This window comes from Merops nubicus, unplaced genomic scaffold (assembly GCF_000691845.1).
Source record: "Merops nubicus isolate BGI_N331 unplaced genomic scaffold, ASM69184v1 scaffold12484, whole genome shotgun sequence".
Classification (NCBI taxonomy): domain Eukaryota; kingdom Metazoa; phylum Chordata; class Aves; order Coraciiformes; family Meropidae; genus Merops; species Merops nubicus.
This window is the reverse complement of record NW_008602302.1, coordinates 36,195-52,808: the sequence shown is the minus strand read 5'-3', so window position 1 is coordinate 52,808 and position 16,614 is coordinate 36,195. Positions and strand designations below refer to the sequence as shown.

Genomic DNA, 16,614 nt, shown 5'->3' with positions numbered 1-16,614 from the left:
TTGCCGGACCCTCTGCGGGCGGCGCGGGCAGTGCCTGGGGAGGGCGGGCGGCTCGGCCGCCCTGCAGCCAGCGTCCAGGCTCCTCATGCGGGGGGGCTGTACAGCGCGCTCAGCGGGTTTGTGAAAGCAGAGCGGGCTGGTGCAGAGCTCTTGAAGTAGGAAGGAATTGGGTTTGTGAGGGTGATGTGTTTGTTTACATCACGTGCGTGACCCTTCTTGCTGTTAGGCTGTCAGAAAGGGGTGCTGTGTGTTACCTTCCAGAGATTTGGTCCTCTCTTGAGTTTGCTTTGAGATGCATTAAAAAATTCTTGTCAGATTGGCTGCTAGTCTGCATGCTGCTGTAATATTACTCTGTTCCTGGCTCCAAATATTGTGGATGCGCCAGCAGAATGCTGACACCAAGTGCAAGGTCATTTGTCAAAGAGTTAGTTTGTGAGTGATGCCATAGATTTGCACTAAGCACTGTGCCTTCCTCCCCCATTTGTCTTCCCCACCAGTAACAAAGCTGAGAAACACAGTGGTGTTAGACCAATTTTAAGGCATTATAACTGAGATGGAGCGTTATGTGCATGAAGTGGTTGTATGAACAGCAATGTTGTTGTTCTGTTTTTTGTATGTTGTTTCTCCATGAACATCTGTAGAAACTTAACAGGTAAAAGGATAGGCCTCACTAAAATGCTCTCATTTGCTAATTTTTACAGTCTGATATGATGGCTGTGAATCCAGTATGGTTACTGTTTGGTTGGTTGATACTGTTGTACTTGTAGATTGATAGTCTGCTGAAAGTTGGGGCTCATCGTTTGGGGCCTGTTAAGCAAAATGCTGTCAGAGTTTGTTTGATGAGAAAATGGGTATTGGCTACCGGTGTGACTTGCCATCAGAGGACAAAGCAGTCTGGCCCTAGTGGTGTGCAAAACTCTGCTTGGCACTAGCTGGAATGTTATATGCAAGCCTGCTTACTAAGAACAACCAGCTGTAGTAAAAAGCTGTTTACATGGTCTGCACGGTGAGGAATGGAAGTAAAATGGAAGAAATGTGTAAGGGAAGCTGAAATGACATGGAGTTGCTGACAGTAAATGTGAAAGGACAGTAACTGTTTAAGATGAGAAGCAGTGGTTGCAGAGTATTATATTCAAAATTCAGACTAACCATATATTTTACAATAAAGTTCCCATGGTCAAGTTTTGCAGCAGTATGTCAAGTAAGCTGGCAGGATGTAAAATTGCTGCTCTAAAGCTTGGCTTGAAGTTCCTAAAATCCATTGCCTCTTGCTAAGTGCAATAACATGAGGCTACAGTAGAGGACACGGAAGCTTGCACCTGTCCTTGTTTCCTGAGGGTTTGGTATTAAGGATGAGGAACATGAACCAGGGCAGAGTTTGCTGCTGGGTGTTTGCACTACCTCTTCCTGCACCGATTCATTTTTGTCAGCAAGGTTTTGGGAAACGCTCATGGTTTCTGAAAATGGACTGTGGGTGTTTGCTTTAATAGGTGTAAAGTATACATTCAAAACCTACAGAAACATGCATATGTAGATTGGTAGAATGTTATGTTACAATACACAGCAATAATGTTTCTCCTATGCTATTAGCAGCTGAATGCAGTGTTTCAGCATTGCTGGTTTTCATGACCTTTTCACTTGTCCACACCACAGATGTCTGTTTTCATTGGCAGGTTCGAGTGGAAGGCTTCAACTATGTTGGCATGGGCAATTCCACTAACAAGAAAGATGCACAGACCAATGCTGCTCGAGACTTTGTCAATTACTTGGTTCGGGTGAATGAAATGAAGAGAGAGGACGTCCCTGCCTTTGGAGTAAGCTGCTCTTTCTCCTTACCAAAAGCTAACCTGTATTTGCAGTGCTACGTGCCTCCAGTTGCATTTCATCCCTGCAGTTCAGTCTGGCACCTTGTGGAGTGAAGACTGAGCGTGCAGGACTTGTGCTTGTGGAGCTGGAGTACGTACAGAGAGTGTTGTAGGGGGATCTGTTAAAGACATCTGTGTATTGGTCTGCATAACTGGTGAGAATTCAGAGTTCCTCTAAGGTGCAGCCAGACTTTAAAAGTGCCAAGTACATACATGTGACACTGGGAATTTATTTAAATACATGTTTTGATATATAATATTGTACTAGGACAACCTCTCGAGCCTGTTGAGGCCCCTCTGTATGGCAGACTTGCTGAGGGTGCAGCTGATCCCACTGCCTGTCACTGACTGAGATGTTAAACAGCACTGGTCCCAGTACTGATCCCTGCAGAACACCACTCATCACTGGTCCCCACTTAGACATCGACCATCCAGGCAATTCTTTATCCGCTGAATGGTCTGTCCATCAACTCTGTATCTTTCCAATTTAGAGACCAGGATGCCATGTGGGATGGTGTCCAAGTCCTGGTCCAGGTAAATGACACCAGTTGCTCTTCCCTTATTCCCTGATGCTGTAATTCCATTGTAAAAAGTGATCAAATGTGTCGAGCATAATTTGTCCTTGGTGAAGCCATGCTGGTTGCCACCAATCACCTCCTCATTTTTGTTGTGCCTTAGTAGAGCCTTCAAGGAGGATCTGCTCTGTGATCTTGCCAGGTAGAGGTAAGACTGACTGGCCTGTAGTTTCCTGGTCTTCCTTTTTTCTCCCTTTGAAGACAGTGGTTATATTTCCCCTATTCCAACCTGTGGGAACTTCACCAGACTGCCATTACTTTTTAAATATGATGGAAAGTGGCTTAGCAACTCAGTTCCCTCAAGACCCATGAATGGATCTCATCAGGTCCCATCAACATGTACACCTTTAGGTTCTGTAGATGGTCTTGAACCTGATCTTCACTTACAGTGGGTGGATCTTCCTTCTTCCAGTCCCTGCCTGTCACAGTTTAGGGTCAGGGCTGCCCCTCCCCTCAAAGGGGAAGAGAAAGGGAATAAGGGGGAGAGACTTATCGATTGGAAAAGTTAAACAGCTTTAATGAAAAAACTACTACTACTGCTACTAATAGAATGGAATATGTACAAATATAGACAAAGCCAATATGGAACCCAACTCCCCACCAATGGCAATATGTCACTGTCACCCCCAGTGCTGTGGAGCAGGCCCTGGGGAAAAGTCCCAGGCTGGACTCGGCCACAGATGGCAACTGGGTCCAGGAGCTGGATTCTGGGATTGAGTTCAGGAACATGGGGCTCGGGATCAAAGGCAGAATGGATGGAGTCCTCCTCAGATGCCGGCCATTGAAGGAGCAGACAAAGAGGAAGAAGGTGGAATGGAGACAGAAGGGCTTGCTCCTCACGATCCTTCAGGTTTTATGCTGAATATGAGGGATATGGGCTGGAATACCCCCCTGGTCAATTTAGGGTCACTTGTCTTGTCCACTCCTCCCTGCAGGTGTAGCTTGTACTTTCTGCCCCTCTTCGTGTGGTACCCGGGATTTAGCAGTGTCCTTGGTCTGCACACCAGTCCTTGGTAGTAACTCTAAACATGGAGGGTTATCCCTGCTAGAAGCAGACAGTGTCTGTGAAAATGTGCTGTTAGCTTCAGACAGTGCAGTTAATTAGAAGAGCTTTAGCCGTAAAGTAAAACCACTGAACAGAATTAGTTCTGTTCTGTCCCAAATCAGGACACTGCCTTTGCCTTCTGCAACTTGGGTGATGTGGCTGAAGCCTTTGCTGGTGAAGACTGGGGCAAAGAAGTTGTTGAGTACCTCAGCCTTCTCCATATCCCTCATCATGAGGTCTCCCGTTTCCTTCAGGAGAGGGCCCACATCTTTCCTAGCCTTCCTTTTATCACTGGGATCACTTTTATCACTTCTGTTAATTGCTGACCAAAGAAAATAACAACAGCAACAACAAAATCACAGACACCTTGAAGCAGACATGAAAGACCTGGCATTTTTTAACTGTAGAGGCTTTCTGCCTTAGCTCCTCGTGTGTCTACCAGGATCGCTTCTTTTTACGATGTTTCGTGACTATCACAGAAGAGCTGAGCAGGAGGGTAGCTCTGTCTTTACAGTCATTTTAGAGAACAGTAAATAAAGCATGGAGCTCCACGTTCAATGTTGGGAGGGAAGAGTCTCCTTTTAGCACCTTGTTGAGGATGTTCCTGTGTCAGATCCATAGTTTGTCCAGTGGAATCAGTGTCCTTGCCTCATTAGCCCAGGTGAAACCCTGTGGTAGACAGACCTGTACCAGTGTTGGAGCAGTTAGTTTCCTAGAAGAAACACAGGGGTAATGTATTCTATGTCTTAAATAAAGCAGAGGTGATGTGGTCAGGTAGGTAAAGATACACATCTGAAAACGGGAAGGATTCAAATTGTAAAGATTAACCATAATTTTGTCGTTTTCTGAGGCTTTAATGTTTTCTTATGGCTTCTTTTTGTGTGTGTGTTGGTAAGGTGTATCTGAGTTCCCTCAGATGTACAACAGGGACCAGTATCTGTTACTTCTCATGGATGCTGAAACAGTTGGTATTGTAATTGCTGAACTTCCATAAGTCAGGGCTGCTTAGTGGTTGCAAATCCTTTTATAGAACACCCACAAAAAGCCAAACATTCAGCAATTGTATTCCTTTCAGTTTTTAAAAGGTTGTTACTATCAGGGGTTACTGTAACTATTGTGTAATGGTGCATAATCTCTCTAAACTGCCTGATCATTTTTTTAGCTAAATAGTAAAAAGAATTATTCCATCTGAATGTGCTGATATTTCCCTTCCTTCTCTCTCCTAGCCAGCAGCTGGTGATACCCCTGATGGACATGAAGTAGCTAGAGATGTTACTGGTTCCAGTTCTACTTTGGGTGGACCTCCACCTCCGCATTTGCTTATAGGGGCTGAAATAGGTAAGACTGAGAAAAGAGTTGTTTATGTATGTGTGGGTGTAATAGGTGTGTATAGATTTGGGTGGGGGTGTTTCTCCCAAAGAGCATAATTCCGCAGGCAGAAGATGGGAGTCATTGTAGTTCTGAGGTGGAGGTGTGAATGACTGCATGAGATCTAATAGACCAGTCATGGCCTGTTGAGGTTGCCAGGCAGTACCTCCCCACTGCTAAGAACACGTTCCGTCAGAGTTATTTTGTTGGGTTTTGTTGTTTTTTTTCCCACGTGGTAGGCAATGGCCCAGGTGCAGCACCTGGAACCTGTGGCAATCGTGGAGCTCAGTGGGATCGGGGTGCAAATTTGAAAGATTACTATTCAAAGAAAGAGGAGCAAGAAGCACAGGCAGTAAGTCATTCTATGTAATCCCCCTTTACTTTCCTTCTTGAAAAGCTATTTGTCACTCCCTATTGTTTGTTACTGCCATTTATACTCAGGTTTGCAGTTTTTGTTTGATATTTTGCTGTTGGTTTTAACTTAATCTGCAGCTTTACCTGCTGGCTTTTAACAAAGGTAACTTGTTTAAGCTGAAAGCAAAATAAATAGGTCTGGATGCTGTGGAATCAATTTGTATAGATGTTTTGTCATGGAAGTAAGGAAAAAGGAATTTTTAGCATTTTCTGTAGTAAGGTCTTAGCTATTTTATAGTATCTAGACAAGTTATTTCAAAGACTCTTATAAGAAAGTTTTGAACTGAAATCTATTAGAAACCAGCAAATGATACTTTTTTTCCCCCACATTAGACTTCAGAGTCAGAAGTGGACTTAAATGCTGATCTTCATGGGAGTTGGACCTTGGAAAATGCCAAGGCACGTCTGAACCAGTTTTTCCAAAAAGAGAAGATTCAGGAAGAATATAAATACACGGAAATGGGGCCTGATCACAACAGGTTTGGTAGTTTTAGTCACCTTCTGTGTATGAAGGGTTAGAAATCTTTTCAGTGACAGTGGCTCATCACACTTCTTTGGAATGCTTTGTAGTGCCTTTTAAGTAACCAGTGTTCATTAGCAGGACCAGCAACTTCCCTGCATCACAGAATCATAGAATGGTTTAGGCTGGAAGGGACCTCTAGAGGTCATCTGGGGTCTTGAAATCTTGAAACGGGGGTGACGAACCTTGGTGCTGAGATCTGAGTGACTCTGAAGAAATTTGTCTGATGTTTTTTTGTGGATGTGCAGCTTTACAGTGCTTGGTGTGCTCTAGCTAACTATGGAGGTCTCAGTTTGAATGGAAACAGTGTTCAGTTGCTTGCCATAATTGTATGACTGTAGTTACCTTTATACGTTTGAGTAAATATTAAATATGCTTACATTTGCTTATATAGAAACGTGATTTAAGGACATGCTATTTATATTTTTATTATAACTAACTTTTTTTTGGCAGCAGAATCTCCTACTGGAAAAATCAGTTTGGCAGAATCTTCCTAGAGGAGTTTTGAGGGTCTTAAATTTCAGTTGAAACCAGCTGGGTATTACTGGTTTTTGACTTTCTGCCCATTCCATCAGAAAATTGGCATGTGCTTCTCCCAGATGAAAATAATGCATAACAGATTGTGCGTAAAGCATGGATGGGGGTCTATTTTTTTAGCCCTGTTTGGAATAGTCTTTACAAATCATCAGAATTTCAGGACATTATATTTCGTGTGAAATATTAATGTTTTGTGGTCAGAAACAATGGCATGCCGCTCCTGGATTCTTTTTGTTGGGCTTTTGTGTTGTATGAGAGTTATTATTTTTTGAAAGATGAATAAATTTTCTTATTAGTCTTCCATGAGAGTCTCACTTACAAGACTTCTGGTATTCTATTGTTATTGAGTCTTAAAAGCATTTAGAACATCAAAAATATGTGTATTTGTGTCAGAAAGTTATAAATTCTCATTTAAAGCCTGTCTTCAAGTCACTTCATGTCCATTTATGTTCTCAGGCAAGGGTATTTCTTTCCCTTAAATGAGAAACATAAAAATTAGTTTATACAGTAGCAGGAATTTTAAATATGCTTGTTACAGATGCAGTCCTTGAGCACTTTAGTTCTGTAACTTGCGGATTATTTGTGCAGCTGATTTTATGCCATCTGCAGGTAAAAACATGAAACCCCATGTTTATAAATACACATAGTCTTGAGCAGAATGAGTTGGCCGTAGATGACAGTATGTTTCTCAGCCCACTTGCACTTCTGAAGAGCATTTCAGGGTTTCCCTATCTGCTCCATCCAGGCAAACTTGTATGAAGTGGCCTGGGTGGAATGGCAGAACGGGGAACTAAACGGTCTGCTGCAAATGGTTGGATAGGCGAGGAACAGTCCTCATGTTCTGGTGCTCATGGAGAGAGGACAAACTATGGGATTTAATCCTTTTGACATACATAATAGGAGAGGAGTAATTTCAGACATTTTAGAGTTTTGAGGACAGTAAAGTTGTTTTGTTTTTTTTTTTTTTTTAAGAAATACCAGTTGCTGTGTATCTTACCATTCTCTTCTTTTTTTTAAGTAATGGTCTTTATAATACAAATGTCAGCCTTGCTTTCAGAGATTTTTAGAGGAGAAATGTATTTTTTGTTGTAAATTTAATCACAGTCACATGGTATAAGAACTTAGCTATAGCTGGAAACTTTGGATTCGAAACTTTAATTATGACAGGAGGGTATGAACTGTAAATATAAGCATGGCTCTCCTACTACACAAAACGTGAACTACATGTTAAGGGCTGGGCTGTGGCTTTTCTCTCTGGGGAGTCCGTCAGTAGCGTGGGATGCCTTTGTCTCCTTGTGTTCTTGCTGAAGGTGGTAGCAGCGAGCGACACCAAAGATCTGTGCATGTTCACACGTGGTGCTGCTGAGGCTGTGCTAAACAATCACACGGGATTCTGCTGCAAACTGATTTCTGGTGTTGCTGTTCTCCCCTTAGGTGGAGGAGAATGAGATTGAATGCTGACTATAGGCCTGGCTGAGAAACATACTGTCATCGGTGCCTTAGTTGGCTGTTGTGTCCCTGAAAGCCAGTGGCCTTCGACCCCTGAAGCCACTGTGCCTGAAGGTCAGTTCACTGGTAGTACAGGAAGGAGTTCTAACTGGAAATTTAAATCCCTCACTTAACCTTTCTTTGTTTGTTTGCTTACAGCAAGAAATGCAGGACACAGGTGCAGGGCTCTGCCTGCAGCTGTGGAAGTACCAAGGCATAGCTTTCAAAGAGGTTCTCAGGCTGATAAAGCCCAGTCATACATCTTGAATCACATTGGCCAGTTTAAATCCTGTCTGAGAAGAATTCAGCTTTAGTTTTCCATTGTACAAATAAAGACTTCATTTTGTGATTCTTAAGAACATGGATCTTGGTTTCCATTGTCCTCTGACATATGGCTTCCTCATTTATTTTTTTTTTTAAGCCTAAATGAATATACCAGCTGAACTTTAAATGAATTGGGTACGTGCCTCCTAGGAAAACTGTTACCTTGGTTGTACAGAGTGGCTTTTGACTCTGTGCTGTTCTCAGAGTACGGCAGTGAAGGCTTCATGAAAATTCAAGTACTCTGTCCCCATCTGTGCAGATACGTTCAATGGTCTTTGACAAAATGACCTGGTTCAGTTTTGTCTGTGCTCTGAGCTGGCCAGATGTGTGGCAAAGCCCGGGGGAGCTGTATGAAGTGTTGCATCTGGGTTAAAAAACCCAGGATGCTAGTGGGTTACATTAATAGAATGTGGGATACAGTTAATGGTACAGTGGGATGCATGTTCATGTTACATTAATACACTATGTGCTTCATAACTGTTGCCTTAAATTTAGTCAGCTCAGAGTGTATTTCCTAATAATGTGGATTTAAATTTCAATGCTGAGCAGTGACACTTGCTGGTCTCTTCATAACTAGATCTACTGGTTCTATTGATAGCAGGTCTGTTACCTACTAACTTGGGGTTAAAGGGACTAAAAGCAGTAATACTTCACCTTGGCCATTGATGAGTTGAGAGTCTCTGACTAAGAGCAGACAACTTTGCCTAGAAAAGCTGGAAAGAGTGGATCTTTTTGCAGTGTCAGTGTCAGCTATTGCTAATTTTACTTCTGTGTTTTTTCTTTCTCTTACAGGAGCTTTATTGCAGAAATGAACATTTATGTGAAGCAGCTGGGCAGAAGTATGTGTTCCTATTTATTTTTCATCTTAGCAAGAGATAGGTTTTGGTCAAGAGGAATAGGTTGTATTTTTGTGGATACAGACTTGTGTAGTTATGTGTTGGAGACACTTCCAGACGTGAAGGTTCCTGTTTGTTTCCTGACGTGAAATCTTTTTCCTGTGTCCTGTACTTGTTGCATTCTGCTGCTCGTCCGTTACGTGCTTCCACTGAGCGGGTTTTCTCAGCACGAATAAATGCGTGAGAGATACAGTAGGGTTTTTGTCTTAATTACTTGTCCCTTAAAATGCAGGTGTCTGATACATTCCCAGGCAATGGGTGTGCTGTCTATAACATACCCATTTATATAAAGCTTCCTGTGAAATCTGTATGATGATGTTGGGTGGTATAGGATACTGATACTTCCTTAGACACGGAATGCAGAAAAAAGTTCACAGGAGTTCCCCGATGAGTGAGTAAGAAACACTACACAGCTAGTGTGAGTCAGCTGGTGAAGGGGCCTGGTTGGATTTTGTGTTAGAACTCTGGATTTAACAAGATTTGAGATTCTTTCCATGAAACCTGCCCTGTGTGAACAATCAGAAAGCTCATTGCAGAGTTATGTCTTGTGTGGAAGCCATTTGACTCATCAGCTACTACAGTTCTGAACTTTGTGTGCTGCAGGGATTTTCAGCCGTGAGCATGGATCAAACAAAAAGCTGGCAGCCCAGTCCTGTGCCCTTTCCTTGGTTAGACAGCTCTACCATCTTGGTGTCATAGAACCTTATTCTGGTCAGACGAAGAAAAAAGGAGAATCGGTGAGTTTGGCAGAAGGGTCAGAAATTGTTGCTTTCATTTTAATAACACACAAGCACTCTATTGGAAAGATGAGTTTGCTCTCAATGTTTCACAACTTCTGTGTTGATAATAACTTTGGTACTTTAGAACAGCAACTGGTTCTGGTCTGGGCCGTGACTTGGATCAGAAATATGGAGCAGTAAACCAGTTCAACAATGTATTAAATAGGGTTTGTAACAAATGCTTTTTTTAGTATAAGTTTTCTACAAGTGTGAAGATTTCTGTTTATACCACATACGATTCTTGGCTATTTGGTTTCATTCTCTGGCATATTAGGTTTTTTTTTTAGGTATTTGGTTACAAGTTTGGGAATGTTTTCCTCTGAAATTAAGCTCAGATATTTACAAACATTCTACAGATTATTGTTGGATGACAAGTCAGCAAAATGTTTCAAGAATGTGAATTTTGAACTGGTGGTACTCTTTGGCCTGATTTCAGAGGAACAATTCGAGGGCTCAGTGTATGCTCTGGTAGCATGGAGTTCTGGCTTCTCTTTGTGTTTATCAGCATATGTTTTTTTAAACACTTAATAGATGGAACCCTATGAGGTGTCGCTGTCTTCCGACTTAGAAAATCAGCTGCAAAAGACCATACGGGAACTGTCTCTGGAGACTGTGCCTATGGTGAGTGAGTGGTTCAGATACCCCAGTACTAAATATCAGGCCTGCTTGTTTAATACATTTATCTTTCTTTGCCTGCTTTGCTGTTGGATTTACAGCCTGAAGATGCTGGGAATCCAGTTATGATTAATGTTGGAAAGTTGGCCCATTTTGAACCATCACAGAGACAAAGTCATATGGAAGTTGTTCCATGGTCACCACCTCATTCCAACTGGAACCCTTGGACCGGCTGCAATATTGATGAGGGCCCTCTGGCAAATGTAAGACAGCTTAAAAAGTTGGTTTGTTGTTTGTTTTCCCTGTGCTTCTGGAACTTTTAAATGCTTTTTACCCCCAGGACTTAAAGTATGAGCTATTCTAAAGGAGAAAACAGTCCACTGATAAAATTTCTTCCTTCCTTGACCTGCAGGAAGGGAGTCTTTTCATTGGTAGGGGCTCCCTGTATTTACTTCATATTTCATTGTGTCCTTGAGCAGCAGTGTCTTGGATGCCCCAGTTCTTTGCATTGTTGCATTTTTTGCCTGCTATTGTGCAGCCAATACAAAGTTCTAATTGAAATTATGGGGTAAACTTATGAGGATGTAATTTATAACTTGCTAGTCTCTCTTCCCTGTCTTTCCATGCTAGGACTTTCTTTTCAAGGAGCAGAAAGGGCTCCAAGCTGGTGTCACTACACAATCAGCCTGCTTGCTTGCTTGTTTGTCATTTCTAGTCCCATTCACCACAGAGCAAATGAACAGCAGCAATAATAATAATTTAATACTACTTTCAATTGCAGGTTTTTGTCCATAAATGATGTGAATTTAACATTGATCATTATATATTGATTTTAAAGATACGGAACTGATCTAAATTTGAGTGTTGCTGCTTAAACTGCATAATATATTTACAGACGTTGCAAATTGAGCTGGCTTCATATCTCATTAACATTTCTAAGTGCTAGTCATGGTACATGTCATGGTTTAGGGCCAGGGTCACTCTCAGACCTGTAACATGCTCTTTGTTAACCCCACTCCCCCAAAAGGGGAAGAGAAAGGGAATAAGGGGGAGAGACTTATTGAATCAAAAAAGAAAGTAAAATGGCTGTAGTGAAAATACTACTACTAATGAAATGGAATGTGTACAAATATAGACAAAGCCAATATTGAACCCAACTCCCCACCAATGGCAATATGTCACTGTCACCCCCAGTGCTGTGGAGCAGGCCCTGGGGAAAAGTCCCAGGCTGGACTCGGCCACAGATGGCAACTGGGTCCAGGAGCTGGATTCTGGGATTGAGCTCAGGAACATGGGCCCCGGGATCAAAGGCAGAATGGATGGAGTCCTCCTCAGATGCCGGCCATTGAAGGAGCAGACAAAGAGGAAGAAGGTGGAATGGAGACAGAAGGGCTTGCTCCTCACGATCCTTCAGGTTTTATGCTGAATATGAGGGATATGGGCTGGAATACCCCCCTGGTCAATTTAGGGTCACTTGTCTTGTCCACTCCTCCCTGCAGGTGTGGCTTGTACTTTCTGCCCCTCTCCGTGTGGTACCCGGGATTTAGCAGTGTCCTTGGTCTGCACACCAGTCCTTGGTAGTAACTCTAAACATGGAGGGTTATCCCTGCTAGAAGCAGACAGTGTCTGTGAAAATGTGCTGTTAGCTTCAGACAGTGCAGTTAATTAGAAGAGCTTTAGCTGTAAAGTAAAACCACTGAACAGAATTAGTTCTGTTCTACTCCAAACCAGGACATACAGTTAACTTATTTTCAGTAAATTAATTAGACCTTTGGTGACAAATCTGAATTTCTTTAGAATTCTTTCGTGTTTTAAATACAAGTGCTGCCTGATAAATTTCCCTCTCTGCTCCCATTTCCTTTTTTCATTGACTGTTCTATGTGCGGTTATGTGCTGACATGATCTCATTCTGTACATTAAACATGGCTGTCTGAATGTGCATCAAACTATCTCATTGGCTTACTGCTGCATAGAGTATGTTTCTCAAGTGGTTAAAGTGTTTACATTTAAACAGTCATTCTTCAGTATTTTGGAGCTTTCTGAGAAACTTCTTTGAGGATGGATGTTTAATTTTAAGGGACTGGAATAAATGAAATAGAATACCTCGTAGGCATAACTGTTCTCAGGGAGTTATGTATGAAATAACCCTTTACTGATACTTGGAGTCTTTATGTGGTGTGACTGATTTTTATATGGAAGTTATGATATAGATAAGCAGAAGTGTGAAAAAGCCTCTGAACAATGTCTTGTCTTTGCAGCTCACTCCAGAGCAAATAAGCATGGATTTGAAAAGTGATTTCATGTACCGTTTGGAGCACGATCAAGAACTGCAAAATGTAAGTGTGCTTCCTCTGATGTTGCGTGCTTGTGCATGCTCTTTTTCTTTTCCAGAAGAGGTTGAAAATTTTGTATACAAAGTGTGTAAGACAGGATTTCAGTAGTAATACACACAAAATTTTCAGAAGTGCTGGATGTTGCATGGAATGGATGTGGGGATGTGTTGTGCTGTGTAAGGGAGAAATACAAACTGGTTTGTTCTTGCACAGTTTTTCCTTTGTGTAAGAGAAACCTGTGTAGAAGAGTGAGACAGGTATGGGCGTGGAGCACAACAGGTTGATCTTGGGAGATTTCTGGAGATGTTCTGTTTTTTTTTCCAGATCCAACAAGAGAGGGATACCTTGCCCGTGAAGAATTTTGAAAGTGAGATTCTGGATGCAGTCCGCCACAATTCAGTTGTTGTAATCCGTGGTGCCACGGGTTGTGGCAAAACCACACAAGTGCCACAGTACATCCTGGATGAGTACATCAAAACCAACAGAGCTGCAGAGTGCAACATTGTGGTGACACAGGTGAGGAGCGTGCTACAAACACAACCACTTCAGTTTTGTGGTTGGGTACCAGAAATTGCCTACTGGGATGTGTTGAGAGATCTGATTATCACTGCAGGACATGGTTCATAAAAGTGTCTCCTCAGTAGTACGTGCAGGAGAAACCCTGGCATCATGTATAGTTTCATTTGGAGTGTTAGTCTTTCATGTATCTTTATTTGGGATAGTCTGGCTTGTACCCTGCCCAGGTGAAAACTTTTTGGCAGGCCAAGAGTAAACATCTTGGCAAATGCCAGCTGGTAGTTCCTGTATATCCTTCTATCTCTCCTCTGTGGTTTTATGTGTAGAATCAACCATTCCAGAAGAAAAAAGCCTGCTGTTATTGCTCTTTAGTGACTACCCTGTAAAGAAATCTTGGGACAAGATGCCTGTAGCGTTTATAATTAACTTTCTTGGGTTGCTGATGTTCTGATAAACTTCCAAAACTTCACCAATAAGCCAGAAAACTTTTCCGTCCCTCAGCCCCGGAGGATTAGCGCGGTCTCCGTGGCAGAGCGTGTGTCGTACGAGCGCGGGGAGCGGCCCGGGCAGAGCTGCGGGTACAGCGTGCGCTTCGAGTCCGTGCTCCCGCGGCCGCACGCCAGCGTGCTCTTCTGCACCGTAGGTCTGTGCTCTTTTCTTCTTGCTGGGAGCTTGTTACTTACAGGTCTGAGTTCTTCGAGTGGGCAGCAAAAGCAGAAATATGGTTAGATTGAAAGTTTTAGAAAGTCTGTTTAAAAGATTAAAAAAGGGTGGTTTTTTGATATAAGTTTGCTGCCGTGCTATTGCGCAAGGAAAGATTAAGATTGTTTAGAAGTATGATAGTACAGGTCTGATACCAACAAAAATAATCTGAAGAGATAAAATTGCCATATATTGATTGTCCTTAAAAGGCAAGAACAGCAGTCAGTATTGGGTGGGGAAGAAGGAGTCTTCCTAGTAGTAATACTTCATACCCTCCCCATCGCTTGTAGAAATGAAAGTGTGACACTTAGAGATGGGGCTGTAAAAGGTGCTGGGTAGCCTGTGCACAACTTGAGTTTTAAACCTTGATGTACTTGATGAAATGATGGGGGCAGGGGGGCGAAAGGTGAGCTGGTACTTACATGAACATTCCACACCTATGTCTGTTTAAGGTGTTCTTCTGAGAAAGGTGGAGGCTGGGATCCGTGGCATTAGTCATGTTATTGTTGATGAGATCCACGAAAGAGACATAAATGTGAGTTAGCTGATGATTACAATCCTATTTCTCTCTGTGCTTCTGTTATTTAACTTTTGCATGCGTTCTTGCGTAGGAAGGAAACTGTGCATCTTACTAAATGCCATATATATGAGTTTTCGTCTTAAATATGATTTTTGGAAACTCTTAATTGCTCCTGATGAAAAGAGCAAGGACTTGTGCTTTCTTGCTGCCCTATCTCTTTTTTCCTGTTAGGATTTCCTCCTATGTCCTGCTCCTCTTTGGGAAACAGCACACCATGGTAAAAGCATTTCTTGTCCAAACATGGGAGCATGTTGAATGTCACTCTTGTTTTGGACTGCTTTATCTGCTGGCAGTGCTGTATTACTGTAATGGAACAGCAGTAGTATTTACAGAAGCTGTCATCTCGGTAGTGGCACACTTAAATTCGGGCTTGACACCACAAAAAATGCAGCAAGTTGAAAATAGAATTGGGGGAGGGATTGTACATAACCCAAGAAATGGGAAACATTTTCTGTCCCCTTGATTCTTCCACATAGTTTTCAGCTTTGCCACACCAAGAGTGAAAGAAACCACTACATTTTTATGTGATATTTAAGCTTGTTTTGAAGGAATTTGGGAACTCATTTGGATGGAATTGTTATGCAGAATTTTTCCAATTTCTTCATCTACTAAGTTTATACTAATGATGTAAAATATAAGCTTTCAAATTTTGAATAAGTCTGGAACTGTATCTGTTGAACTAAAGGCCTGCCTAACTGCATGGGAAAACTAAATATATGTCATGTTTAAACAGAGCTATAAAACTTCACATACAGCTGCACTGAGTCATTCCTGTTTATTTTATGGAACTATGGCTACTTAATACATAAACAAAGTTTAAAATGACCTTAGTTTCTAGCTAAGGTTTCTAGCTTTTTGTTGGGGAGGAAGCAAACTATTTTTGAATGCTTTAGTTTGTTTCATTCTGATAAAAGAATAACTCTTCCTTACACCGGAAATCCTAAAAGTCACTTATCCCAGGAATTGCTGTATTTGCAAAATAAAGCACTGACAACTCTTTCTGGTTACAGAATATTGTTGTGATAATTGTTACATCTCTTGACCAGCAAAGCTCCTGCTCAGTAAATAGATATGTCTGTGTAGTTCTTTCTGGTCTCTTGGGAAGGTGTTGCTTCTTATGGGTAGGAAATTAATGATGTTCTTACTCTCTTTCTATGCAGACTGACTTTCTCTTGGTGGTGCTGAGAGATGTGGTTCAGGCATATCCTGAAATCAGGGTTATCCTCATGTCTGCCACCATCGACACTAGTATGTTTTGTGAATACTTCTTCAACTGTCCTATCATTGAGGTCTTTGGCAGAACCTACCCTGTCCAAGGTAAATCATGTGCTTTAAGATTATGGCTACAGCAAGATATGCATTTCTTTTGAAATCCACGTCTTACAGATGTGGATTACCCTTGGCAAAGAAGTCAGCAACACTGCATCCTTTCACAGCACTATTTTATTTAAAACAAAACAAATCAAACAATACTACTTCCCCTCAAAAAAAACCAACAAATGAACCCTGTAACACAAAACTTCACCCCCCTAAAACACAACCACTTGGGGTAGTTTCCACTGAAGAATGAGATAGCAATAGTCAAGCTGTGGTGTTTCAGATCAGTTGTCTGTGATACTAGGCATAATGAAAATAGCTTTAGATGAGCCAGTATAAAAATAAATGAAGCAGCCAGTGGTGAGTCTTGATAAGCAATGCTTGTGTGTCCTTGCAGATTACTTTCTGGAAGATTGCATTCAAATGACTCAGTTCATTCCTCCACCAAAGGAAAAGAAGAAGAAAGACAAGGATGAAGAAAATGGTGAAGATGATGATGTATGTTTGACTTTTTTAATATGAAAAATTAAATAAGTGCCAGTTAGGACTCTCGCTAAAGTCTAATTAATCTGGCATTGTTGAACCTGAACATTTTAAGCAGTTTTAATTATTTTTATTATCTGAGTTTTCCAGTAACTTTACAAATTGCCATGGTTTAGGGCTGCCCCCAGACCTGTAGCAGATGCTCTGTTAGCCCCTCTTCCCCGCAAAGCAGAAGAGAAAGGGAATAAGGGAGAGAG

General features: G+C 41.8%; 1 protein-coding gene across 1 annotated transcript in view; it reads left to right on the top strand.

Annotated features, from left to right (window-relative positions):
- Positions 1-1,673: 1,673 nt before the first annotated feature.
- The window catches only part of DHX9 (DEAH (Asp-Glu-Ala-His) box helicase 9), a gene marked incomplete at its 5' end in the record, with an annotated part of 28,503 nt that continues 13,562 nt past the window's right edge, over positions 1,674-16,614 (top strand). The window contains 15 exons of the mRNA XM_008938316.1: positions 1,674-1,814; positions 2,286-2,399; positions 4,712-4,823; positions 5,093-5,205; positions 5,601-5,746; positions 8,929-8,975; positions 9,636-9,769; positions 10,343-10,432; positions 10,528-10,689; positions 12,685-12,762; positions 13,084-13,275; positions 13,777-13,918; positions 14,430-14,512; positions 15,718-15,874; positions 16,272-16,372. Of these exons, the coding sequence (XP_008936564.1) occupies positions 1,674-1,814; positions 2,286-2,399; positions 4,712-4,823; positions 5,093-5,205; positions 5,601-5,746; positions 8,929-8,975; positions 9,636-9,769; positions 10,343-10,432; positions 10,528-10,689; positions 12,685-12,762; positions 13,084-13,275; positions 13,777-13,918; positions 14,430-14,512; positions 15,718-15,874; positions 16,272-16,372 (1,812 nt within the window). The remainder of the gene's footprint in view (positions 1,815-2,285; positions 2,400-4,711; positions 4,824-5,092; positions 5,206-5,600; positions 5,747-8,928; positions 8,976-9,635; positions 9,770-10,342; positions 10,433-10,527; positions 10,690-12,684; positions 12,763-13,083; positions 13,276-13,776; positions 13,919-14,429; positions 14,513-15,717; positions 15,875-16,271; positions 16,373-16,614) is intronic.